Raw genomic sequence first — 26,974 nt, forward strand, 5'->3', positions numbered from 1 at the left:
ATGTTGGCACCCTCCTTGTGCATGTTTCTTTCTTTTTTTTTCCTTTCATGTTTCTGAAGAAGGATTGATGCTAAATTCTGTTGACGTGTAGGGACTTTGGTCTTGAAAGGCCTTTAATCTCAGGGCAAGGTTCTCCTTGCTTTCTTTGCTGTGTTTCTGTCCGCTTCCATTGTCCTCCTAGTGCCTTCTTGATCACTTCACCAAAATTCTTCTGCCAGGTCTTTTCATATACTTCTGCCTAAGACAATGGCAAATGAAAAAATAATGCTGAGCATTGGGAACTTAAAGCTACAGAGAAACAGAAGAAGCCACACAGTGTAATGATGACACGTGTGGATCTTAGAGGCAGACAGCTTAGCTTAGAATCGTTGCTCTGGCTTATCTCTGTGACCCAGGCCAAGTTACTTAGCCTCTCAGCACCTCATTTTAAAAATGGAAATAATAATAATAATGCCTCATGGAGTTATTATGAGAATATGAGATAATGTCTGTAAAAAATACTTAAATATTAAAATATTACCTGGGGGAATTCCCTGGCAGTCCAGTGGTTAAGACTCCATGCTTCCACTGCAGGGGCATGGAGTTGATCTCTGGTTGGGGAACTAAAGTCCTGCATGCCACACAGAGTGACCAGTAAATAAATAAATATGCTGCACAGAATGACTGATAAATAAATAAGTAAATAAAATGAGTAAGTAAATAAAGTACTGTCTGGGCATGCAATTTGGTAGAGGGTATTTTAGTAGTCACCCTAACTACTGATCAAAAAGGACCAATTAAAGAGCCAACTTTAAGAAAAAATTACAGAATTAGGAAATGAATGTTTAATTTCCAAGTAGGGTGGATTTGCTAAAACTGTCTTTAATCACTGTCAAATCTGTAGTCAGAAAATAATGTGTTTAGTGTACAAAATGTGCATTCTTAGTCTTCAGCTTCTGAAATAGATGCAAATTTTAGTTGTATAGTTTAAGATGGGTGTTTTATATTTATATTTTTTATTTACATTCCAGTGTTTTATGTCTGTATTAGAAGCATTATCTCTTTCTCCTCTTCCCCAGGAAAAGACTGGTTGAGTAGTGTCTGTGTGCCTAGTTCAGTTGATTAAGTGATCTTTAGGGGGTCCTTCAGCTACATTGTTTTAAGTTTGTCAGTTTATTTATATTGGTTTTAGGCTTGGTTTTATAGTGACTACTATAGTAGTCTACTATAGTGACTACTGTCTTTACGGAGAAGACACAAAAAAGACTGGTTTTATTTAACAGCAGATACTTGTATACTTTTCTGAAAAATCACAGTGAATGTGCATTAATATATTAAAATATAGTTAGATACAGTTTTTCAATTTAAACACAAGTTAGGCAGCTAAAGTGGATTTTATAACACTGTAGCAACATGGAATAATGCTTGTTAGTGAGAAGAGTGTCATCCACCCAGACACATGCATGTGACAATCACAGTGGTGATTTCTTTTTTAATGACCTAGGAAAAAAGAAAGAAATCAAAATGTTAGAAGTACAGGTATTAAAATACTAGAGTGAGTGGAGTTTTTTGTTTTTCAAGTTTTTAATAATTTATTTTATAATGTAAAGATAAACCTATATTTTCCCAGCAGTTATAGTGAATAAATTGTTGTAGGGAATATAAGGAACTTTAAGATTCAGCAACTGTAAATGACCCTGGAAGCCTTATAGGAAGTTCTGGATTCTTCAGTGAGCTTGGCCCTCTGTCACGTTTTATATCCTAACTAGAGATGAAGGAGCTTGTCTGCTTCCTCAGCTTTCAAATGATTTCTCATTTGAGAGCAAAATAATGCACAGGAAGGAAATGTATTTTTATATCCATAAAAGAAACTATTGCTGAGTTATTGCTTAGTTGATATAAGATGAATCCTGATTCCTCAAGTTAAACCAGCTGCTGGTATGATTTTTTCCAATCTTGTTAGTGAACAAGCATTCACACCCCTTGAATGTTTTACATAGGTTCAGATATTAAAAGAAGATGGTTTTTGGATGCTTAAGTCATTGCAGTCTCTTCATTTTCAACAGATAGAAGGGACTGTGGCCTGGAATATTCAGAATCTTCTTTAAAAATTCAGACTGGCATTTTATAATTAGATTAAGCACATACGCGTGCGCGTGCATGCACACACACGCGTGCCCCTAAAGATAGTATAAATGAATATCTTTAAGAGTGTGTGCACACATGTGTGCGTGCGCGCACACACACACACTCCCCCAAAGATGGTATAAATGATTATCTTTAAGAGTCCAGTGAAAGGTTCTATTTTATATTCCACACTTAAATTTTTTTACTTTCAATCCACTTTAATTTAGATTTGTTTAGAACTTCTTAATATAAAATTATTTAATGGAAGTAAGTACTATCATTTCTGTAACTGATCACTGATTTTTTTTTTTCATCCTCATGATTCTCCAGTCCAGTCAGCTAATTTAACTAAGAAGTAGAAGTATTGCTGGATCTATTTCATTATTTTAATTTTTATTGACCATAATAGTGCTTTGCATTTAGTCCTCTTATTTGGTAATGTGTTCTTTCCTCCACAATCTCATTTGAACACACACTGGCCCTCTAAGGTAGGTAAGTTTGACAAGTGAGAAAATAGGTGCAGGAAGAAACAAAGTTGGTAACAAATGTTCCTGACGAATTAGTGGACGGGGGAGCTGGATTCAAAATCCTCTCTGGGAGCCTCTGGCCTACTGCCTGTTGGAGAGCACATCTGAGGGGGAGGGACAAATTAGGGGTCTGGGACTAACTGCTACACTACATAGACAAGCACCAAGGATATACTGCATAGCACAAGGAATTATTTCCAGTGTTTTGTAATAACCTACCATGGAGGATAATCTGCAAAAATACTGAATCACTATGAAACTAACAATTTTGTAAATTAACTACTTCAATTAAAAAAAATAAAGAGTACATTTAATAGAACCTACTCATTTGCACATAACCACTACTCTGAAGTTTTTATATCCTGTAAAGCAGGATATGTCTCCCTTCTCCCTCAGTCTTGCATATGTGATTGATTGACTTAGCAAACCCTTCCTTCCTAATAAGGTACCGCAAAGGTAAACTTTAGCCCAGACTTCTGCACTTGGTACCAGTGGAATTTATGAGGGTTTCCTGTAGAAGTCAAGCATGCATGCTTGTTGAATAACCTGTGTACCTGGTTCATCTGTGTGTGACTGGTGGTGAACTTTCTAGTGGCAAAGACCGAGTTAGATGAATGCCTGCCTGAAGGCCAGGAACGGGAAAGGTGATTGAATCTGAATTGACACGTTTTTCTTTGGGGTTTGTAGCTCTTTGTTTCCTCCCTCCCTCCTTTTTTCTTTGTTATTGTGTGTTCTGATCATTTCTCCCTTCCTCAGTCAAAGTTTCATGTCTGGAAAGAATTTAAAAATGCATCAATTACAAGATTTTATATTTGTGTGGGAGTATATAAAATATACCTGGTATTTAATATCAACTTTGAGTGGATACAAAATTCAGATTTCAAGAGCTATAAAATCAAGAGATACCAAAGGCTGTAAATGTAATATCTGAGGTGTAAACATTCAAGAAATACAAAGGGCTATGAAAAAAAGCCTTTCTTTTTCCTACCCCTCACTCCCTGCCTCAGGTTCCTCTCTTGGGGCACAAGTTTCTTTCATTCTTTCTAGAACCAGTTTATGCCCAATTATATTTAAAATATACCTGAGTGCTGGAACATTCTAGGAGAACTTAAGCTTTTATTCAGTTGAAGCCAAAGGAAGGACTCTGAGAGCAGCTTTCAGGTGGCCTTTAGTGGATGAGTTGGTGCAGCAACATTCCTTTGCTGAAATTAAAAGTCCTAGAATTGCCTGTTTCTGCATTCCTTTAGCTGCAACTATAGGCACTCAGAAGGGGCTTCCCAAGTGGCACTAGCGGTAAAGAACCTGCCTGCCAATACAGTGAGACATGAGACATGCGGGTTCGATCCCTGGGTCGGGAAGATCCCCGGGAGAAGGGAATAGCAACCCACTCCAGTATTCCTGCCTGTAGAATTCCATAGACAGAGGAGCCTTGCAGGGTATAGTCCAGGGGGTCACAGAGAATCAGACATGACTGAGGCAACTTAGGATGCACATAGGCACTCAGAATAAGAATTGCCGCCTGGGGAAAGGAGCAAACCCCAGGGCTTCTTGCACCAATGACGGTTTTACCGAGTGCTTCCCTTTGCCTTGCAGGTGAACAGTCTGCGTCTTGGTGACCCGGTGGAGGCTGTGCTGCAACTCCAGGACTGTGGTGTCTTCATCAGGATCATTGACGGCATGTGAGTCTGCACTGCCTTCCCCTGCAGCCTGTCGAGCAAAGCTGTAGGCTTGGGTGGGAACTGCATTTATTTCCTTTCCTGGTTGGCCAGAAAGCACCACAGGATTGGAATGTCTTCCAGTCACTGTGTCTCTACGAGAGAGGTCTCCCTCTTGTCCCATCTGGAGGCTTCCTCGCTCTTTCCCTTTCGTAGGAGAGCTGCTGGGTCTCTGTGTTCACACCTCCGGGAGCCTGCCCCGGGGTTCCCTGTCCTCTTGTCTTCAACAGGGGTCTTCTGTAGCCCTCATCCTTATCTCACAAGGTCATCCTTACCTCACAACCCCTCTTTGCAACCTGTGGGGCCAGGAAGAAGAAAGGGGAAGCTCATAAACTTGAGAGGAAGAAGCAGCACCTAAAAGTCTTTTAACTTGCTAGCCCTGCACAGATTTGTGCCTCTCTAACCCATAGAACATTTCTGGGGTTTTCACCTACCTCATTTAACTTACTCTCTGAGGTCAGTTAGCATTTGATAAGCTGCTTGTTGTCATGTAGCCAAGATCTGAGTTTAGGCCTCTTCATTTTATATCTGTGTCTTTCGTACATTTCCTTTGAACTTCACAGTTATTTGAGAAATGAGTGGAGTGGGGCCTCCTCTCCTCTCACCTTTCTGGAGCCCAGCAAAGATGGGTCAAGCCATGACCTGTATTTATCTTTTTAAAGCTCATATGGTTCATCTTGTTTCCTGTACCCTCAACTTTAAGGAATTACGAAGGGCAGACTGACTGGCCTTTTACTTCTTTGTGCTATGGGCAAAAGTATAGGCAAACTATGATGTAAGGAATTGGGGAGGACAGTGGAGAAGACCGACTTTCCCAGTTTAAAGGAAAGCACAATAGATGCTGAGTCCCCCAGACCAAGATCTGAAGTGTTGAGGCTTCTCATGTGGCTTAGTGATAATCTGCAATGCAGGAAACACAGGTTTGATCCCTGGGCCAGGAAGATCTCCTGGAGGAGGAAATGGCAACCCACTCCAGTATTCTTGCCTGGGAAATGCCATGGAGAGAGGAGCCTGGTGGGCTATAGTCTATGGGGTCGCAAAGAGTCAGACACGACTGAGCGACTGATCATGTATGCACCTGTATGTGTTGTATCCACACACAGCATGTAGGAACTGGTGTCAGGAATTCAGCATCTCTGTGAAGCAGGTTGGCTGCATTTATAGGCAGCAGCTCATTGACAGGGAAACAAGGTAGAACTGAGCTTGTGAAGGACAGGGGCTGGGTCTAATTCATCTTCAGGTTCTCTACACCTAACTTAGGACTTTGCAGTGATTAGATTTTAATTAATGTTTGTTAGGTGAAAATGAGTGAATGAGCATATAGTTGATATTCTAATGGGGCTGAGTGCCCCTACGACAGATGTGTTTGCTAGAGTGGGTTTTTTTTTTTAATCTTTTGAGATTTATATTAATAATGAGATGTCTAATAATGATTTCTTAAAGGTCCCTGTGGCTCTGACTGGCCCACCTGCCTTAGTGAAGGAGGTCACTGTATTTCTTATTTTGGTACAGACACTGCCATTTCCTTTTCTTTTGGTTGTACCGCATGGGTTGTGGGATCTTAGTTCCCTGATCAGGGGTAGAATCCGGGCCCTGGAAGTGAAAATGCTGAGCCCTAACCACTGGACTGCCAGGGAATTCCTGGGCAATACCATTTTCTTTCATGGTTACCCAGACACAGGACATTTCAACATCATTTTGAATTCTCCCCTCACCTGGGTACTGATTTCTAATGTCACCATCTTCTCAGTTTGTCCTTTCAGGAGATTTCTCACATCCCTTCCTCTGCTTCATTCTGGATACCAGACCCTCATGACTTCATTCTTCTCTAACCTATCTTTAGTCCTGGGTATCCCTGTAGTGTGCTCTCAGGACCTTCCTCCATCCTGCTTTCAAAACTGTGCTCAGCACTCATGGACCTCAGCGGCTCTTCATTGCCAAGAGATTGAAGTCGAAAAACTCCAGTTTGGGTGTTCAGAGCTTTCATCAGGGGCCCATCTCTTCCCTCTAGTCTTGTTTCCTACTCATTTCTACCTCTACACCCCTCTCTTTTGATTTTGGATCTTGTAGACTTTCTTAAATTCTGACCTTTGTTAATTGCATCGTCATGGTACTGCTTAACTTGTTCTTCCCCTAGTTGCCTATAAACTGGTAATTAGATCTAAATTTAATTAGCTTTAAGGTTTTTTCCAAGGGTACTTCATAGATGGAGCTGTGTACCACCTGTAAGTCAGCCTTTTATAACTCATAATGTAACAGCCATTTTGCAAACCCTAATGAAAGTAGATCTAGGCAACTAACACCAATGGCCAGTAAAACCATTAGGCTGGCAATACCTAACCTACAATTTAATTTTAACATCACCAAAGAAGAGGCAGCCGGGTATGACTTCCCTCATTGTATCAGATAATAGTGTGCAGCATGGATGGATCAAGCTTTTGCTTTTGAGGAGATAAATTTCCTTGCCTGATGACAAGAGCAGTAGATGTGTCCAGGGGTAAGGATGTATATCCTTGGTTTAGCCACTGTAAGTTTATAACCCGGTGGGAAATTTGCATAAGGCAGGTCAAAAATTCAAGATGCCCATTTTCCAAGTTATTTTCTAAGGTGCTGCCTGAGCTTTAGATGAGAAGAGACAGGTGGGGAGAAGAGTAGCAGTGGGGAGAGAGAGAGTGTGTGTGTTGAATAGAAGTGCTGTTGAAATCCCAGGGTAACCCTGATCTTCACCCCAGATACAGGGCGATGCTGAACAGCTTTCTTTGGGAAAACGTTACTGGTGAATGTGTTCTGGCTGATTCGTTTGTGATGCTCCTACTGTTGCTAACAGAAATCAGACACCTGGTTCTCAGGGAAAGAGTGGAGGAGGGCCGGGCGGGCGGCAGATAGAAGCTCTGGGAAGTGAGCAAATGCTTGTTCCTTGGCCACTTGGCTTTCTCTCTTGGAAAATTCATTAGAGTCAACCCTCTGACAAGTTTCTCCATTTTTCTGTGTGTGAATAGCCTCAACCAAATAGGCTATCCCATCTCTTTGATATCTGTGAGGCTTGCAAATCAAAGTTCAGTGGAGGTATTTTTCCCAGAAAACTTTAAAGCCCTGATATTTGCCTTACTGATGTTGACCTCTGCTCATCCCAGTTAAAAGCATTCCTCATCGGTCAGTCAGCCCATACGTACTCAGCACCTGCTGTATTCCTATCTTTCAGCTCACATAGAGTGGTCACTTACAAATGATGCGTGTGGGTCTGTGAGTGTTGTCAGAATGCCTGAGAAGAAGGGGGAGACATGACTAGCAGTGGTTCTGTTTGGCTTCCTGCCAGAGATGAGACTTGAATGCAGTCTTCTTAAAGGATCGGGTTGTGTTTCCCCAGAACCAGAGTTTTCCAAAGCATGTTCCATGCAACTATACTATCTCAGGGGCTCAGTGGGAAAAAAATGGGTTTTGTGGTCAGATATATTTAGGAAATAATGCCTATTATGCCTTCTTCTTTAGAAAAATGTTCAGTTGGGTTTAACCCAGTATTTCTCAAACATTTAACTGAAGTACCGTGTTTATTTTTTTTATCAATTGGATTACACTTAGGTAAATTACTACTCTGTGATGAGGCAGAGTCACAACATTTCAGATTGTGGGTGGGTAGGGAGGATGGCTCTTTCAGGATTCTGTGAGGAGATTAGCATATCTGAAGGAATTTGTAGGTGTCCCTAATCACAGACCAGCTACCCAGAGTGCTGCTTGTGGGGGTTCCCTTGGAAGTAGCCTTTGTAATCACTCCATAGCTGGGGGGAGTAACTCCCAGTCTTGGCTGGGATGCTTTTGTGCTTTGCAGGGGGATTCTTAAGTCTGCCCTGCCCTCTGGAAAGTTGATTGAAACCTGGAGATGTGGGATCTGAAGAACAGGAGGCCTTTTAGTCAGTATCTTCAGCTGTAGCCTAGATAGAAAAGTCAACTTTCTAACTTTTAAATGAGGGTAGTCACTTCTGAAAATGAAACTGCCCTTAGCCAAAGGGGCTGGGGCCAGGCCTGTATGAGAGCGCCCCCTGCTGCTCCCTGCCGTCATTGCTCTTCACACTTTGCTCACCTTTCCACTTAAACCAGCGCCGGGAAGGTCACAGATCAAGAGAGATTGTCCCTTGCCTGGCCCCTCGGAGGCCACCTCAGCCTTCAGCCTAGTGAGTGCTGAACTTTGCCGTGTCACTTCAGAGCCTTGTTCCTGCCTGCTCTTTCAGTTCTTGGATCTGATTTCCCGTTTCCATAGTCCTGTCTCACTCTAGCCGCGTACATAGTCCTCCCGCACTTGTCCTCTTGTCACGTGTTCCCAGGCGTCCTGACCTTTTACACGTGAGCCATTCCGGACTATTGACCCTAACTTCCCATCCATCTATGCTGCCTCCATCGCCTCTCAGCTCGCTTCCCACAGAGCTTTCCCATATTCACAAATGGGGCGGCAGAGTGCTGTCTTTTCTAGGAGGGCCTCAGGCCTCAAGTCCCCACTTCTCAGCCACCACACAGTTCCTTCTGGGTAAATGGTGTCTCTGTCTTCTCCCCTGCCTCCAGCGCCTGGCCTGTTTCTCCGTCAGAGCCAACACAGACCCAGCCTGAAGGGATGGGAAGGTGATAGGTAATGCAGTAGCCAGGAGGGAAGGCTGGCCAAGTACTCTGGTTCTAACACTTGTTCTTTTTCTAGCCTTGGCACTGATGAGGGGCAGCAAATCCTGCAGCGACCAGTGCCCGAGAGACTGGAGTTTGTGTGCAGTTTTCTGCAGAGTAAGCACCTTTCTTTCTGGCTGGGAAGGAACTGCTTCCTGGGGCTCAGGCGGCCAGAAGAACCAGGTCTCATGTGTCGGGAGGGGCAGAGGCTTGAGGCCGCCCACTGTGTGCCACCGAGATGAGTGTGGCCGGAGTGGCTTCTCTGGGTCTGGCCTGCACCAGTTGGGGGAGAGTATCCCTGCAGTCCCGGAGTATGAGTCTGGGATCCAGGTAGAGCCAGGGGGTTGATTTTGGGGACTCATCACCTTGGGTTCCCATTCCTTCCACTGCAAGGAGACAGAAAGATCCATGTTACCTTCTTCCCCTTGCTGGGAGAACAGTTTCCCATGGTAACCCTAAATTAATTGCTTAAGTGATTTGGTATAGGGGCACAGACAGGGTAAGAATGAGGTCTTGCCCTTCTACTCTACTGTTTTGTGTGACCTTCCTGGACATGGGTTCCCTGTCTGTAAAATGAAAATGATTAATAATTGCTCTTAAGATTGATGTGCAAAGTAAAAAAGGACACATGCAAAGCTTCTTCCCAGGTGGTGCTAGCAGTAAAGAAACTGCCTGCCAATGCAGTGAGACATGCGGGTTTGATCCCTGCGTTGGGAAGACCCCCTGGAGGAATGCATGGCAAGCACTCCAGTATTCTTGCCTGGAGAAGCCCATGTACAGAAGAATCTGGTGGGCTACAGTCCACAGGGTCAAAAAGAGTCGGGTGCACCTGAACAGTGGAGCACACATGCACTCAGAGCTTCTAGCGCAGTGCTTCTCAGTCCCCCGCCCCATACAGCTATGGACGCAGTTCTCATCTTTGATCCAGGAGCTATCTGCCATCCCCACTTCAAGAGGGTTATAAGAAAGGTGATGATGGATTAAGATAAAGCAGGGTATTAGTAATGGAGCCCCGCCCCCCTGGCAGCATAAGAAGCAGGTATCCTCCTCCCAAGCCTGGTCTGACTCAGCTGCAGGCAGGCTTCCTCTGCACCCTCTGTTGGAAGGAGACTCTGCAGTGACCTGGAATCTCTGGGCTCCTCCTCTGTGGTGCTGAGGGGGAGTTGGTGTGTGGGTGGGTGAATGCTACGTCAGGCCCCAGATCTGCTGTGAATTCCCAGCCCGTTTTCTCCTTTAACTGTCCCTGTAGTCCTTGGACTAGGCCAGGATAGAACTAACTTTAGGTGGAAATGTGCGTGTCATCTCCTGGCCCCACCAGCCGTTCTGCTTCTCTGACTGCGAGGTGTTCTGATGATCTCAGGGATGGTTCCCAGGAAACTCACCTTGTTTTCTACATTGTTGTCATTACAGAAAACCGAAAACATCCCTCTTCTCCAGAATGCCTGGTGTCAGTGCAGAAGGTGATGGAGGGCTCAGAGCTGGAACTAGCAAAGGTACCTGTGGAAAACAAAACTGGTGGGGGTGAGAGGGTGGCACCAGAGGGGCCTGCAGAGGGGCCTTCTCTCAACCCAGAAGTGGTGGGGGCTTTATTCCTGAGCCTTGTGGAGGCTGGTGGTAGGTCCAGGCAGCCACCTAGCTGAGGCTTGATTCAGCCAAGGATTTTAGCCCATCCTAATGACAAAGAGGTTTACTGGACCATTACTGTGACCTCTGTGGACACCTGGCAAGAGTCAGGCCTTAGCTGGCTGTCGTCGTATTTTTCTTTTTAGCTCAGTCCAGTTCACTCCCCCTTCTGTTTCTGGGTGCTGGCATATGGAGGATGCTTTAAGTGTCATACCCTGGGTTCCATGAGTGCAGGGATTCTGGCTCCCGGCTTTTTGCATAGTGAGCACTGAATCCTTGAACAAGAGGGATGGGATGGGGAGGGAGGTGGGAGGGGGGTTCAGGAGGAGGGGGACACATGTACACCCATGGCTGATTCATGTCAGTGTATGGCAAAAACCGCCACAGTATTGTAAAGTAACTAGCCCCCAATTAAAATAAGTAAATAAATTTTTAAAAAAAGAAAAGTGTTTCCTGATACAGTTAAGGGCAGCAGCCTGGGGCTGCTGAATTCTAGGAGCTTTCAGAGGGTCTTAGAAGAGCTCAGAGTCCCCAGAACAAGGCAGGGACTGGGGACTGGGAAGAGAGACAGCCCTGCTCAGTGGCTCCTCCCCTTGGCTTCTAGATGATTATGCTGCTCCTGTATCACTCCTCCATGAGCTCCAGGAGCCTCAGGGACTGGGAGCAGTTTGAATACAAGATTCAGGTAAGCCCTGTGCCTCCACCCCACCCAACATGCCCATGTTTCACCCCATCCCAGTTGTTTTTCTCTAAACAACATATATTGTTCTTTTTAAAAGCTATGTTATAGTAGTTTTCAGCTCAGTTCAGTCGCACAGTTGTGTCCAACTCTTTGCGACCCCATGGCCCGAAACACGCCAGGCCTCCCTGTCCACCACCAACTCCTGGAGTCCACCCAAACCCATGTCCATTGAGTCGGTGATGCCATCCAGCCATCTCATCCTCTGTCGTCCCCTTCTCCTCCTACCTTCAGTCTTTACCAGCATCAGGGTGTTTTCAAATGAGTCAGTTCTTTGCATCAGGTGGCCAAAGTATTGGGAGTTTCAGCTTCAGCATCAGTCCTTCCAATGAATATTCAGGACTGATTTCCTTCAGGGATTTTAGCCATTCATTATAGAAAGTCTGGAAAATACCAAGAAGCACAAAGAAGGAAATTAACAGTTGCTAATAATTGCATTCTCAGCAATAATTGCTAACTTTTAAAGGATATACTTCCAGCTTTTTTTCACATACATATGTTTAACTGTACCTGTACCTGAACTGTCTTTGGATAATACATAGAAATTATTCTTCCTTCATGTATGTGGTTCTGTATGTTTAAGTGGGTGTTTTACACAGACTGTCACTCCATTTCACCGTCCTTTCCTCTATAGGACGGATCAGTGAGGATGTCTTTGTCTGTCGTGACAGTCTAGCTCAGAGCAGGTCCCCCCTTCCCTCCTCTGCACAGACCCTAAGTGAAGGGGAGTGGGCGCATCTGCTCCATTAGAGAGGGCACTGCCTGCCGTGCGGGTCCTGACGATGTCCTCGCTTCCTGCGTGAGTGGCTGGGCTTTGTTTCCCAGGGCAGCAGCCGCTGGGGTGCCAGAGAGGGGAATGTCAGTGACTGGCAGGGCAGTGCCCGCAGAGCTGTGGCCTTTCACCTAGTGGTAGAAGTGTTGAGTCACTCCATCTCATACTCACTTAGCTTGTGGCTTGTCACAGGTTGGGGTTGTAGTGTTGAGGGAGGAACAAGTGGCTTCTTCCTTCCTTTAACCTTTTCTCTGCTCTAAGCTGATCATAGACCTGGTAGAAAGAAATTCTAAAGGAATAAGGAAAATGGCTAGGGAAGTCAGATCAACTCTGTAGCTTTGGAATTCAGACAGCGAAGGCAAGATTTTACAGCTGAGCTGGTGGTTAAGCCCTGCATGAGCCCTGGAGGTGTTTTCACTCAAGACAGAAAACAGCTGGGAGGGGCCAACAGAGTTGTGTGTAAAAACTTTCTGGCTGGGTTGCTTTGCTTACCTATTCTCATCTCATGGTCAGGAGTGAAGTCAGTTTGGACTTCTGTCTGACCCTGGGTGCATCTTTGGGGGAAATGAGGGGCTGGGGACAAGTAGAGTGGAACGTCTTTGGGGGAACATTCTGGACTGGACCATGGGACTCTGAGGGCAAGGACGGGTTCCAGCAGACCCTTAGGGCACCTCCAGGATGGTGCCCTCCATCCCTGCAGGCCTCCCGAACACCTCAGTGATGCTCTTTCTCTGTCTGTGGCCCAGGCTGAGTTAGCCGTCATTCTCAAGTTTGTGCTGGACCATGAGGATGGGCTAAACCTGAATGAAGACTTGGAGAGCTTCTTGCAGAAAGGTAAGTAGGGGCCATTCCTGACAATCTCGTCTTTTCTGAGCTGGGGACTGCTAGGATCCTGAGTTGTCAGGAAGTTCTGGGGGTTTGCCCCAACACAGAGCACAGAGTGGGTGCTTAGGAAACGTGTGGAACATGGAGTGACATGACTTCTGGCCATGTTGCCCTCATCTCAGTCCCCACAGAGCTCCTCCTCGTGCCTGGCAGCAGCTCAGCAGGACTTTTGTAAGTGATCATGTCTGCTGTCAGTTTTCCTGGTTTACCCCACCACCCACGTGTTCATCTTGTTTTGTATTTTATTGTTTAAACAGTCATTACTCTCAACTTACAAGCTGGGAGTACATAGTCTTAGAACACTGTTGTTCCTTACATACTGTTCGTGTTCTAGGTGGGAAGACAGATACATAAACCAGAATGTACGATGAGGAAAAAGTGCTAGAACAGGGAGGTATTGAATCTACTAGGCATCTCGGTGGAAGTACAGTAGAAAGAGTGAGAGCGCTGCCTGTGGGGAAGAGCCATCTAATGACGACAGGTGTAGGGTTGGGGGTGTCGGCACATTCACCCAGCTGCTGAATTTGGTGTTCCTTGTGTTCAGGTTCCCCGTGAGCAACTTCAGGTGGAGATGTTGCAGATGTGAGTGTAGAATGCAGGAGAGGGCTCTGGGCCAGGCTGTGGGCTTGCACGTTGGTATATGGATGGCCACAGAAGCCTTGGGCACTGTGGGCAGAGCACGCAGGCCCCATCAGAACTCTGGGGCTTGGTGGGCAGGTGGGAGAGAAAGGAGCAGGTGAGGGAGAGGGATCCCAGGTGTTAGAGGTAGGAGGGCCTTGTGAAGGTCGCCATGAGAGCCAAGGGAAGAGGAGATTTTGAGAAAGAAGTCATGCTGGCAGTGCACGATTTCAGAATGAGGGCTTTAGCGAGGAGGCTGCTAGCTCTGACTTGAGAGGCCACTGGGACTGAGAGGAGCCCGCTCAGGGTGGCTTGAGGGGAAAAGTGTGAGCACCGGGTCCGGTCTCTGGGTACAGAGGACCCTGTCACTCCTCTGTGCCCTTATAGCACTGATCATCTGGGCAGGGAAGCCCCGTACCTGGCTTAGGTCACTGACTGCTGGATAACCCAGACCCCAGGCTTCAAGCTCTGCCCAGCCTTCCTCTGCAGCTGACATATAAGTGTCTGGATTCATCCCCACTAAGGCAAATTCTCAAGTAGCATAAAGATGCAAATCTGTCCACCTCTTACTGACCTCTCTTTGGCCTGTCTGCTCCTTCTGCTCCAGCTCCTGTCCCTTCCCCCCGTTCCAGCACCATCTCTGAAGAGCTCTCCCCACCCAGCCACCAGGCCAAGAGGGAGGTTCACTTCCTAGAGCTACAGAAAGTTGCCTCTTCCAGCGGGAACAAGTATGTGCTGGGCCTCTTTTCCCAGGATGGGAGGCCCTCAACACCCAGCGCTCGGATCCCTGCCTCCAAGGGGCCAAACTGTTGACCAGCCCCTGAGTCATCAGAGATCTTGGAGTATCTTACAGACCTGTGATGTCCTCCCCTATGTCAGGATCAGTGGGGGACTTGGTTGGGATCTGTCCTGGGCAAAATGCCTGTCAAAGACTGGTCCCTGTTTATGGGATTTCTTGCTTTCTTGAAGACTAGGCTAAAGTCCCTTTTCTTAGTGCAGTTCTGTAAAGGCAAAGACAGTGCCCTCCTTTTGCAGCTGTGGTGGGTGGGGAGGCATAGAGAAATTAAGACTTGAAGAAAGAAGAGAAGCTTTCTCTAGGTCACATCATAAAGCACGAGGTAGCTTTGCAGACAGAACCCAGGTATTTGGGCCTTGCCCCTGTGCGCACACCCATAGAACCCGTCCCCACCACCACCCGCGTTTGTTGTTGGTTGCTTCCGCCCTTACTTCTTGGGTTCTGACCATGGCATCTGGGCCATCTCCTTCCTCAGCTTCCTCTCAGGTTCTCCAGCCTCCCCCATGGGTGACATCTTGCAGACCCCACAGTTCCAGATGAGGCGGCTAAAGAAGCAGCTTGCAGATGAGAGAAGCAATCGAGACGAGCTGGAGCTGGAGTTGACTGAGAACCGCAAGCTCCTCACCGAGAAGGGTAGGTACCTGACTCGCTGGCGGATGTGTGTGGATGGGCAGCATTTGGGATTTTCATCTAGGAAGGTGCTGGACTTGTCTGAGGTGTGACCCTTCTGCCTCCTGTGTCGTCTCCTCTGCTGGCCTGGGAGCTGAGCTCATCCCTGGGCCCATTGGCTGACCCCCTAGAAGCTGGTGCTATCCACGTCCCCCGCTCCTTCTTTCCCTGGACCAGCTGCCCCCTCCCTCCTCCCTCCTTGCTCCTCCCCTCGTCCTGGGCTGAGTCCTCTCCTCTCCTCCGGGGCAGATGCGCAGATAGCCATGATGCAGCAGCGCATTGACCGCCTCGCTCAGCTCAACGAGAAGCAGGCGGCCAGTCCGCTGGAACCCAGGGAGCTGGAGGAGCTGCGTGGCAAGAACGAGAGGTATGGTTCTCCTGCTGTCCTTCTGCACCCAGCGCAGCGGCCCTGTGCTCTTTCCTCACCGCCCCCCTCCCTCGCAGCCTCACTGTACGGCTCCACGAAACTCTGAAGCAGTGCCAGGACCTGAAGACAGAGAAGAGCCAGATGGATCGCAGAATTAACCAGCTTTCTGAGGAGAATGGGGACCTTTCCTTTAAGGTGAGAGTTAGGGTTTCTGGTCTGCACCTGGTAGCCCGGTATGACTGAGTTGGTCTGGACAATTCCCCCAGGCGGTTGAGGAGAATGTCCTCCTTCCTTAATTGGCTACTGCCAGGGACTGGCTAGTGGCCGTAAATTTTGATTAGTAGTCCTGTGTTAGAGGTGTGATTAGTTGCGTTTGGCTTGAGGAGGGCTGGAAGGATAACAGGAGCCATCCAGACCCTGGAGTTCAGCAGGCAGACAGCAGTGGTTCTGGCAGTTTTGACCCGGGTGATGGGGGTTCCCTCTTGTCTGTCTCAGCTGCGGGAGTTTGCCAGTCACCTGCAGCAACTCCAGGGGGCCCTCAATGAACTGACAGAAGAGCACAGCAGGGCCACTCAGGAGTGGATGGAGAAGCAGGCGCATCTGGAGAAGGAGCTCAGCACAGCCCTGCAGGACAAGGTAGCCCTCTGCTTCGGGAAGTCAGGGCCACGGTCTTGACCACATGCTGAAAGCTGAATACCGTTTCCCACTTTATGGGTCCTCTGGACTTCCCTGGTGGCTCAGACGGTAAAGCGTCTGCCTACAATGCAGGAGACCTGGGTTCTATCCCTGGGTTGGGAAGATCCCCTGGAGAAGGAAATGGCAACCCACTCCAGTATTCTTGCCTGGAAAATCCCTTGGACAGAGAAGCCTGGTAGGCTACAGTTCATGGGGTCACAAAGAGTCGGACACGACTGAGCGACTTCACTTTTTCACTGTGGGACCTTTGGGAATTATGCTGACTACTCTTCAAGGCTTAATAGTGTGCTGTAATGGGCTTCCGTTCAGTACACCTGTATGTCCTGTCTCTGCTGTTTACAGGTGTGGCTCTTGGACAAGTTACTTGACTTCTTTCTAAGCATCTTTTCCCTAAAATGGGAAAAAGAATTATCATCTTATCATCTGTTGTAAGATAATGCAGATAGAGCACTGAACACACATTGTCTGATACGAAGTGAAGTTGCTGAGATTATTGTTGCTATTAAGAACCCAGCTCTGCCACGTATTAGTAACCATGTAGCCCCCAGACAAGGCACTGAACTCGTCAGCTTTGGACTTTTACTCTGTAAAAACAATAGGGATGGTAGTCTCTACCTCCCAATCTGTTGGGTAGATTCAGACAGGCCCTGGCCCATTGTAGTTGCTTAGTGAACAGTGGGGTGAAGAGGGGCAGGGGACCAGGGGGTGCTGTGGCTGTTCCTGCCGTTGGTGTTTGGACAGTCAGGATATTTTTAAGCTGATGAGTGTTTGGATACTCCTGAGAGCCAAGACATGACTGAGGAAGGGTATAGAGTGAGGAAATTTTAAGTAAACTCAGCCTTGGAGAAGAAATGAGCAGGTCACCCAACTTAATTCAGCCCTGGGACTGGGGCTGGAAAGTCAGGTCTCCATTGGTTTCTGCCAGTTTTCCCCCAGGTCAGGGCCAGAGGAGATCTTGGTAACAGGGTTCAGTTCAGTTCAGTTACTCAGTCGTGTCCGATTCTTTGTGATCCCATGAATCGCAGCACGCCACGCCTCCCTGTTCATCACCAACTCCCGGAGTTTACTCAAACTCATGCCCATCGAGTCGGTGATGCCATCCAGCCATCTCATCTTCTGTTGTCCCCTTCTCCTCCTGCCCCCAGTCCCTCTCAGCATCAGGGTAATGGGATAATAACATTTTGTTGATGCTCATGAGGGCTTGTGTGGCAAGCTGGTACCTGTTTCATTTCTGTTAACCTGGGGCTGTCATTTACTCCCAGAAATGCCTTGAAGAGAAGAACGAAATCCTTCAGGGAAAGCTTTCACAGCTGGAAGAACACTTGGCCCAACTGCGGGAGAACCCACCCCAGGAGAAGGGTGAGGTGCTGGGCGACGTCTTGCAGGTAGGGACTCAGGGGCAGCGGTGACACCTGTGGGCTGGGGTGGCTGCTGTCCCGTGTACTCCATGTTCAGGTTCCTGGTGGTTCTCAATCCCCAGAGGAGCAGAGGGCATCGAGGAGTCGTGCTGATCCTTGTTTGTCTCTTTATTTCACCAGCTGGAAACCCTCAAGCAAGAGGCAGCCACCCTCGCTGCAGACAACACCCAGCTTCAAGCCAGGGTGGCGGCACTGGAGACCGAGCGGGGCCAGCGGGAAGCCAAGCTGCTCGCCGAGCGGGGCCACTTCGAAGAAGAAAAGCAGCAGCTGGCCGGCCTAATTGCTGAGCTGCAGGGCTCCCTGTCCAGCCTCGGCCAGGCCAAGGAGGAGCTGGAGCAGGCTTCTCAGGCTCAGGTGGCCCGGCTGTCCGCCCAGGTGGCCACACTGACCTCTGAGCTGGACACCCTCAACACTACCGTGCAGCAGCGGGATGGGGAACTGGCCAGCCTGAAGCAGCAGGCCCAGACGGAGCAGGCACAGCTCACACAGACCCTCCGGCAGCAGGAAGAGGCCGCCCAGGGCCTCCGCCAGCAGGTGGAGCAGCTGAGCAGCAGCCTGGAGCGGAAGGAGCGGCAGCTGGAAGAGGCCGCTGCAGAGAAGGAGGCCACCCGGAGAGATCAGGCCCAGCAACTGGCTGCTGCGGCCGAGGAGCGGGAGGCTGCTCTCCGGGAGAGAGACTCGGCCCTCCAGCAGCTGGGAGCAGTGGAGAAGGAGAAGGCTGCCAAGTTGGAGGTCCTGCAAGAGCAGCTGCAGGCCACCCATGAAGCCCAGGATGGTGCCCAGGCCTTGCTGACACAGACCCAGCAGGAGAAGGCAGAGCTGAGCCAGAAGGTGGAGGAACTCCGTGCCCATGTTGAGGCAGCCCGCCAGGAGCAGAGTGAGGCGCAGGTCCAGGTGGCAGAGCTGAAGGCCCAGTTGAGGTCTGAGCAGCAGAAAGCAACCGAGTGGGAAGGTGTGGCCCAGGAGAAGGCCCAGCTCCAGGAGCAGGTCCGGGCTCTGGAGGAGTCCTTGAAGGCCACCACAGGCAACCTGGAAGAGGAGAAGCGCAGGGTCGCAGACACCCTGGCCGAGCAGCAGCGGTGCATCTGCAGGTTGGAGGCGGAGACGCAGAACCTGGTGGAGCAGCATGAGCAGGGACAGAAGGAGCTGGAAGAAGAGAGAGCTGGACGCAAGGGGCTGGAGGCCCGGTTACAGCAGATTGGGGAGGCCCATCAGGCCAAGACAGAAGCCCTGCGGCAGGAGCTGGCCGAGGCTGTCGCCTCCCAGCGCGAGGCCGAGAGTGAGTGTGAGCAGCTGGCCAAGGAGGTGGCCACCTGGCGTGAGCGGTACGAGGACAGCCAGCAGGAAGAGGCGCAGTACGGCGCCATGTTCCAGGAACAGCTGATGACCCTGAAGGAGGAATGTGAGAAGGCCCGCCAGGAGCTGCAGGAGGCCAAGGAGAAGGTGGTGGGGATCGAGGCCCACAGTGAGCTCCAGATCAGCCGGCAGCAGGACGAGCTGGCTCAGCTCCACGCCAGCCTGGCCAGGGCCCGGCAGCAGGTCCAGGAGAAGGAGGGCAGGGCCCAGCAGCTCGCCACTGACCTGGCCACCCTGCAGGAAAAGATGGCGGCCACCAGCAAGGAGGTGGCCCGCCTGGAGGCCTTGGTGCGCAAGGCGGGTGAGCAGCCGGAGACGGCCTCTCCAGAGCTGCTCAAGGAGCCGCCCAGGGCAGGAGACAGAGAGTCGGAGTGGCTGGAAGAGCAGCAGGGACGCCCGTTCTGCAGCACGCAGGCAGCACTGCAGGCTATGGAGCGTGAGGCTGAGCAGATGGGCAGCGAGCTGGAGAGGCTGCGGGCCGCGCTGATGGAGAGCCAGGGGCAGCAGCAGGAGGAGCGTGGGCAACAGGAGAGGGAGGTGGCGCGGCTGACCCAGGAGCGGGGCCGGGCTCAAGCCGACCTTGCCCTGGAGAAGGCCGCCAAGGCGGAGCTGGAGATGCGGCTGCAGAATGCACTCAATGAGCAGCGTGTGGAGTTCGCTGCCCTGCAGGAGGCACTGGCCCAGGCCCTGAGGGAAAAGGAAGGGATGGACCAGGAACTGGCCAAGCTTCGTGGGCAGGAGGCAGCCCAAGGGGCAGCGCTGAAGGAGCTTCAGCAAACCGTGGAGCGACTGAAAGAACAGCTGGCCAAGAAAGAGGAGGGGCGCCCACAGTCTCTCGGGACAGCCAGCCGAGAAGACGCTTCTGGATCGCGAACCCAGTCCGAGGCTACTGGAAAGACTGAGCCAGAAGGCTCTGAACTGCAGGCTCTGCAGGTAGAGGTGAGCCGGCTGGAACAGCAGGCCCGAGAGTACCAGGAGAAGGCCTCCAGCCTGGAGCACAGCCTTGAGTCTGAGCGTGCCGCCCACGCAGAGCAGGCTGGTACTCTGAAGACTCTGCGGGGCCAGTTAGAGCAGAAGGCCCAGGAGCTGGGGAGCAGTCAGGACGCCTTAGCCTCAACCCAGAGGGAGTTGGCCACCCTCCGTGCCAAGGCCCAGGAGCACGGCAAGGCTGAGGACGAGTGGAAGGCCCAGGTGGCCCGGGGTCAGCAGGAGGCCGAGAGGAAAAACAGCCTCATCAGCAGCTTGGAGGAGGAGGTCTCCATCCTGAACCGCCAAGTGCTGGAGAAGGAGGGCGAGAGCAAGGAGCTGAAGCGGCTGGTGGTCGCCGAGTCGGAGAAGAGTCAGAAGCTGGAAGAGCGGCTGCGCCTGCTCCAGGCGGAGACCGCCAGCAGCAGCGCCAGGGCTGCGGAGCGCAGCTCTGCTCTGCGTGAGGAGGTCCAGACCCTCCGGGAGGAGGCTGAGAAGCAGCGGGTGGCTTCTGAGAGCCTGCGGCAGGAGCTGGCCTCACAGGCGGAGCGAGCAGAGGAGCTGGGCCAAGAGTTAAAGGCCTGGCAGGAGAAGTTCTTCCAGAAGGAGCAGGCCCTCTCGGCCCTGCAGCTGGAGCACGCCAGCACGCAGGCCCTGGCGAGCGAGCTGCTGCCCGTCAAGCACCTGTGCCAGCAGCTGCAGGCTGAGCAGGCCGCTGCCGAGAAGCGCCACCGGGAGGAGCTGGAGCAGAGCAAGCAGGCGGCTGGTGGGCTGCGGGCAGAGCTGCTGCGGGCCCAGCGCGAGCTCGGGGAGCTGCTGCCTCTGCGGCAGAAGGTGGCAGATCAGGAGCGCGTGGCCCAGCAGCTGCGAGCGGAAAAGGCCAGCTACGCAGAGCAGCTGAGCATGCTGAAGAAGGCTCACGGCCTGCTGGCGGAGGAGAACCGTGGGCTGGGCGAGCGGGCCAGCCTCGGCCGGCAGTTTCTGGAAGTGGAGCTGGACCAGGCTCGCGAGAAGTACAGCCAGGAGCTGGCAGCTGTGCGTGCAGACGCTGAGACCCGTCTGGCCGAGATGCAGCGGGAAGCGCAGAGCACTGCCCGGGAGCTGGAAGTGATGACCGCCAAGTACGAGGGTGCCAAGGCCAAGGTCCTGGAGGAGAGGCAGCGTTTCCAGGAGGAGAGGCAGAAACTCACTGCCCAGGTGAGGCCCTGGCTCAGCCTCACCCCTGGAGAGGCAGGGACATCGTCCCTCTAACATTCCCCGGCCTCCAATCCCCACGTGATTCCAGAGTGTCTGGGTGGCAGGAGGAGAGGTGGCTGCTAGTGCAGGTCATCTCTGGCCCCTGCTGGCCTACAGAAACTCTCAGTAGCCTCCCCTTCCCTGAAGGCTCTGTCTCTGGTGAGGCAGGCTGTGAAAGCCATCAACCCCTTGAGGCACCCAGTCATGAGGAGGCACACTTAGAGTGGAGGCCCCAAGAGCCACCGGGGCCTCGAATGAGCCAAGATGGCGTTTAAAGAGGCTACTAGACATCTGGTTCCTTGGGGGCAGATCAGAGCCTCGGTGAAGTCAGCCTGGGAGCAGGGCAGGTGCCTTTTGGGCCCCCATCTCACGCTGTCTCCGTTGCTCCCCCATGCGCAGGTGGAGCAGCTAGAGTTATTTCAGAGCGAGCAGACTAAGCAGGTAATGCCTGAGGTCCTCGATAAATGCTGGCTGCTTAAGCGGTGACTGGTCTCGGTGCATGACCCCGGCTGCAGCTTGCCTCCGTGGGCTCCTGTTGTGAACTGTTTGTGAAGGGGCAGGGTCACGCCGTGGAACCCAGGCCATCCCGGAGTGCGGTGTGCTGGGCCCTCTCAGGCCTCGCCCCACCCATCCCAGGTCGGCCTCTCCACCCGTCTGTACTCCCATCATCTGTCAGGGACGACGGGTAAGGCAGGCTTCGTCTTTCCCGTACCAGATCCAGAGACAGCCTGCCCTCGGGACTCCCAGACCTCCAAGTCCTACTCCAAGTTTGGGTACTTAGCTGTGGGGACTTGTTGCAGTTTGGCCACAGGCCTGGTATAGCACAGCTCCCTTCTTTCCTGCAGAAACCAGAAAGGTGATGTGCCAGGCGGTCCCCACAGATTAGCAGGGTCGTGAGCTCAGGACGCCTGCCCATCACCCTCTGGGGTTTTTAACCCCCAGCATAAGATAGAGATGTCTGGGAGCAGGAAGGCCAAGGTTGAGAGGAGGTGAGGTCTGCCTGCCTCACCCTTACCAGGGTCTCTGTGCTGCCCTAGACATCAAAGCTATCAAACTGGCATTTAATGGGCGCCCCCTTCCTCCACCCCCTTTCCTACCCCATCATCTGGGGCCTGCTGAGGAGGTGGGCCCTCCTCTCCTCCCATCCCCTCCTCCAGGGAGCCTGAGATGATGGGGAAGGTCAGATGGAAGAGCAAACAGTTAGCAATGGAGCTCCCGCCTTTTGCCTTCACTGATCGTGCTTGAGCTCCCAGAAAGCCCGGGGGAGCCAGGAGCGTCTGTGGCTGCCATGCGCCCTCTAGTCCCCTTCCTCCCCGAGCCCTTCCTCTCTGTGGGGGTGGGGTGGGTGTGGAATACGTGTGGAATACGTGTGCTGCCCTGCTCTCGTCTTCCCAGCCGCCTGACCCGTGCTAATCACAGCCACCACACTGCTGGCGCCAGCCCTAATGGCCTGTGGATACTGGGGAGAGGTCTGAGCAGTTGGGCTTTTGCTCTGGCAGTTTCTTGGGTGGGAGTGGGGGTGGGTAGTCATTGAGTGTGTCTGCTGGTGTTGTAGACTGGGTTCCCTGTTCCTGTCCCGCCGTGGGAAGGTTGGGGCTGGGAACGGCGGCGGTAGGCTGTAGTGGGGTGTCAGCTCCCGAGTGACTCTGCTACGTCTGTCTCTGAGGCAGGGGGTGGAGGCAAGCACGGGCAGGTGGCTCTGACAGCACTTGCATTGGGTCACCTCACTCAGGCCCTGCCCACCAGCCAGGGCGGCAGGCCATTCCCTAACTGGAGGCCAGAGGCGGCCCTGAGTTTCTTACAGGGACACTGGGGACTGGCCTGGGGAAACCCCATAATTTGTCTGGACCTTCAGCGGAAGGCCCCCTGAGTCTGTCTCCTCTTGCCTCCCTGCCCCAGGTGGAAGAACTGAACAAGAAGCTAGCTGACCATGAGCAAGCCAGCAAGGCGCAGCAGCAGAAGCTGAAGGTGGGACAGCAGGGGATGGGCCTGCCCTCCATCGGCTCAGGGGAGCAGGGAGGGAAGGCACCCTGGGCCTGGCAGCCTCAGGAGCCCCGCCTGTGCCTCTGCGAGCTCCTGAGGGAAGGTGACCAGAGTGGCTCCCAACCCGCAGACCTTCACTATCTGTTGCAGTAGCCACTAGCCATGTGTGGTTATTTAAATAAAAACTTCTGTTTCTCAGTCGCGCTAGCCACGTTTCCACAGCTCAGTAGCCATGTGTGGCTAGTGGCTCCCGTACTGGACAGGGCGGATCAGAACACTTAGCACTGCAGAAGCTTCGGCTGGGTTGTGCTGTTTAATCTTAGGGAGTGAGTGTTAGTGACATTTAGTACTACAGTGCAACTTAATATTCTTACTTTCCATGGTATCACCTTCTTTGGTTTAACATTTGCTTTTTTACAACTCTAGGCTTCACAGCTTTTAGTTAAGGGCAAAGGAACTTGGCCCCAGTGGCCCCAGGAGGGTCACAGGGGTTGGTGGGAGCTCGGAGCTGTTCGCCCAGCTCACTGCCATGTACTCCACACCATGTCACGGTCACGTTGATAAACAGGCTGAGTCCACTCCTCTCAGGGGCCGGGAGATGAGGAGGTAAGGCTGGTTGGCCCTGTCCAGTGCCTGCCACAGACTTAGCACTTGCTGGTGCAAACTGCGCGTGGACAGAGAGGCTGCCAGAGGTCCAGCGCCCAAGGAGTCTGCGGTCTGTCTGGGAGGCGGTGTCCGCAGCATAACTGAGCCCACACCGGCTTTGGAGTCAGGTGGGCAGAGGCTCAAATCTTCCTCTGCTGTTTAGTCCCCGTGACCAGCGTGCTTTTCGTCTCTGAACTCAGTGTCTTCATCTGTGAAGTGGACCTAAAGCTAGTTCCCAGAGTGGTTTTGAGGAGAAGTGAGTTCTCGTGTCCTCAAAGAGTATACACGCCATGTGCCTAGATCCCTGGTATTCCTGGGGGTCAGTGCCTTTCCTCCCCGGGAGATTGTCCTCATGGAGGGAGGGTGAACTAGCTTGTGCCTGGTGTCAAGGTGAAGGCAGGCTGCCAGAACTCTTCCAGAAAGGGCACTGTCTGGACAGGAAAAGCTCCTACAGCAGCTGAACTCTGAGGGGTGCGTGATGCTTAGGCTGGAGTTGGGAGGGGCCCAAAGGCCTCTTGTGTGTCCTCAGAGAATCTGCAACAGGAATGCAGGAATCTGAAAACACTGTGGAGCCTAGGAGGCTAGGGGCCAGTGGATTTGGGTGGGGCAAAGAGACCAGCGGCCATCAGCTTCTCTCGTCTTTCCAGGCCCAGGGCGGTGAGAGCCAGCAGGAGGTCCAGCGCCTCCAGGCCCAGCTGAGTGAGCTGAAGGCCCAGCTGAGCCAGAAGGAACAGGCAGCTGAGCACTACAAACTACAGGTGAGGAGCCCGGCCCCAGCCCCGTTGCCCCCCACTTCTCTGACCCATCACCCACCCACCCTTCCGCCAACCCAGATGGAGAAGGCCAAGACTCATTATGATGCCAAGAAGCAGCAGAACCAAGAGCTGCAGGAGCAGCTGCGGGGCCTGGAACAGCTGCAGATGGAGAACAAAGGGCTGCGGGCAGAAGTGGATCGGCTGGGCCGGGAGCTGCAGCAGGCCGGGCTGAAGACCAAGGAGGCCGAGCAGGCCTGCCGCCATCTCACGACCCAGGTGCGCAGCCTGGAGGCACAGGTGAGGCTCTGGCTGCGCTGACTCCCTCACCTCCCGCACACTGGCCTCCGGTGCCCTCCTCTCAGCCACCCTGCGGAGGCCTGCCTTCACCCTCCCTCCGCCCCCATTCCCAGGTTGCCCATGCCGACCAGCAGCTTCGGGACCTGGGCAAGTTCCAGGTGGCGACTGACGCCTTGAAGAGCCGGGAGCCCCAGGCTAAGCCTCAGCTGGACTTGAGTATTGACAGCCTGGATCTGAGCTGCGAGGAGGGGACCCCACTCTCTGTCACCAGGTCAGGGGGCACCCTTCCTCCCCCAGTCTGTTGTCCGCGCAGTGTGATCAGGCAGTCTCCTGGGCACTGGGGCTGTGAGAGAGGAAGATGGGAACCCGTTGCCCTCTGGAAGCTTGTTCTTAGAGGAGAATGACGTATTAGAGGTATTAGGCCAGATGCTTGTATGTAGCATAGTGGGAGTGAGAAGAAATGAGTGGTCAGAAGAGGCTTCATGGAGGCTGTCACTCCTGCTCTTGAGTCTTGAAAGAAACTGTAGGTGTGTGTCCCATGGAAAGAGAAGAGTGATAACAGTAAAGGCCGAGAAGGAGCCTGGCTGGACAGTGAAGTCGGGAGGGCTTGGGCCCAGGCCCCTGAGGGCAGGCTGGACTCCCCACTGAAGGAGGCTGGCGTTTAGACCTGATCCTAAAGGCACTGAGGGGCCTCAGAAGGGTTTGCAGTTGAGCACATGGTCAGTTTTGCACTCAGTTTTGCATCTTAGCCTATCTATCCTGATAGGGAAAACTGAGACTTTAATGAGAATAATAAATGTATTTTTATGTTAAATGCTTACATGTGCCAGAGATACTGTTACATACACGTGAGAAATATGAATTCATTTATCCCATAACAACTCTCTGAGGTAGAGTCTATGATTATCTCCTTTCACAGAGGAAACTGGGGCAGCCCGGGGTCCCACAGTGGCAGGGCTAGGCTTGACCCCAGGCAGCCTGGCTTGAGTCCTTGATTGTCACCAGCGTGTCTCTCTCAGAGGCTGCTGTAGTCGAGGTGAGAGGGGCGAGGCAGACAGGGAAGGAGAGGAGTGGGGTGTGGTTGGAGGGCTCTTGGGTTTGGCAGGAAAGGGAAGAGATGGAGGCTGGCTGGAGGTTGCTCCCCCCAGCTTCGTGTTGGCTGTAATAGGAAATGAGGAGGAGGAACAGACAGTGGACTTAGTTTGGGACACGTCATTGTGGAGTCCAGAGGGCAGTCTGGGGCTGTGTCTGGGAGGGTCTGGAGAGCAGGGTCTGGGAGTTGCCTGTATTGAGCTCAGGGCACCATGGGGTGGGTGGGCTCACCAATGACGGAGAGAATGGAAGGCAGGGCCCCAGTCAAGGACTCTTCTTGGTACCTCCGAAAAATCAGAGGGTCGGGTGCTTGACCTGGTGGTCTTGTAATAAGTGTCACTGGAACAAAGGGATGGACAAAATGCGGTGTAGTCCCAGGAATGGCGCCTCAGCAGCTTTTTCTCCACAGCAAGTTGCCTCGCACCCAGCCGGATGGCACCAGCATCCCCGGAGAGCCAGCCTCCCCCATCTCCCAGCGTCTGCCCCCCAAAGTGGAATCCCTGGAGAGCCTCTACTTCACACCCATCCCTGCTCGGGGTCAGGCCCCCCTGGAGAGCAGCCTGGACTCCCTGGGGGACATCTCCCTGGACTCAAGCCGGAAGACCCGCTCCGCTCGTCGGCGCACCACACAGATCATCAACATCACCATGACCAAGGTCAGCAAGGTCCGGCTGCTGGGAGTGCGGCTGTAGGACAGCACTGCTCGCTTCCTCTCCAGGGCCTCTCTCCATCAGGTCTCCAAAACCGCCTCCGAGGGGCAGGGCTGACTGGTCCACACCCATGGACAAGAGCAGCAGAGCGGTGACTTGCTTTGGCCTCCTGTAGAAAGGGGCCGGGCTGGCCTCGGCTGCCTGTCCCCTGACAGGCCGCCGTGCTGTGTACAATAGCGACCCTGTGCAGGCTCAAGGGGACAACGCTGAGAAGCCGCCCAGCCTGCGCTTGGGGTGACAGATAGTTGTGCTCCCCAGGGGGCTGCCTGCCTGCCTGGGGCTCTGGTCCTTGTTTCCACATCCCAAGGAGTTTGGGAAAGGGAGGAGAGGAGCACTTCAGCTACCAAAAAACTGAA

At 52.0% G+C, this 26,974-nt stretch overlaps 1 protein-coding gene across 7 annotated transcripts in view; it reads left to right on the forward strand.

The window, feature by feature from the left end:
* NUMA1 (nuclear mitotic apparatus protein 1) overlaps window positions 1-26,974 on the forward strand; it is a 70,423-nt gene that overhangs the window by 39,818 nt on the left and 3,631 nt on the right. For 5 of the 7 annotated variants that reach the window (XM_065944300.1, XM_065944303.1, XM_065944302.1 and 2 more), the window contains exons 3-20: window positions 4,227-4,312; window positions 9,033-9,112; window positions 10,406-10,488; window positions 11,223-11,303; window positions 12,876-12,963; window positions 14,240-14,360; window positions 14,904-15,061; window positions 15,347-15,464; window positions 15,542-15,659; window positions 15,960-16,100; window positions 17,423-17,545; window positions 17,699-21,097; window positions 21,536-21,577; window positions 23,036-23,104; window positions 24,412-24,522; window positions 24,598-24,816; window positions 24,930-25,087; window positions 26,318-26,564. In XM_065944300.1, the coding sequence (XP_065800372.1) occupies window positions 4,227-4,312; window positions 9,033-9,112; window positions 10,406-10,488; window positions 11,223-11,303; window positions 12,876-12,963; window positions 14,240-14,360; window positions 14,904-15,061; window positions 15,347-15,464; window positions 15,542-15,659; window positions 15,960-16,100; window positions 17,423-17,545; window positions 17,699-21,097; window positions 21,536-21,577; window positions 23,036-23,104; window positions 24,412-24,522; window positions 24,598-24,816; window positions 24,930-25,087; window positions 26,318-26,564 (5,442 nt within the window). The remainder of the gene's footprint in view (window positions 1-4,226; window positions 4,313-9,032; window positions 9,113-10,405; window positions 10,489-11,222; window positions 11,304-12,875; window positions 12,964-14,239; window positions 14,361-14,903; window positions 15,062-15,346; window positions 15,465-15,541; window positions 15,660-15,959; window positions 16,101-17,422; window positions 17,546-17,698; window positions 21,098-21,535; window positions 21,578-23,035; window positions 23,105-24,411; window positions 24,523-24,597; window positions 24,817-24,929; window positions 25,088-26,317; window positions 26,565-26,974) is intronic. The other 2 variants (XM_065944304.1, XM_065944305.1) reach the window with 2 other exon arrangements.

Source organism: Muntiacus reevesi, chromosome 9 (assembly GCF_963930625.1).
Source record: "Muntiacus reevesi chromosome 9, mMunRee1.1, whole genome shotgun sequence".
NCBI classification, from domain to species: domain Eukaryota; kingdom Metazoa; phylum Chordata; class Mammalia; order Artiodactyla; family Cervidae; genus Muntiacus; species Muntiacus reevesi.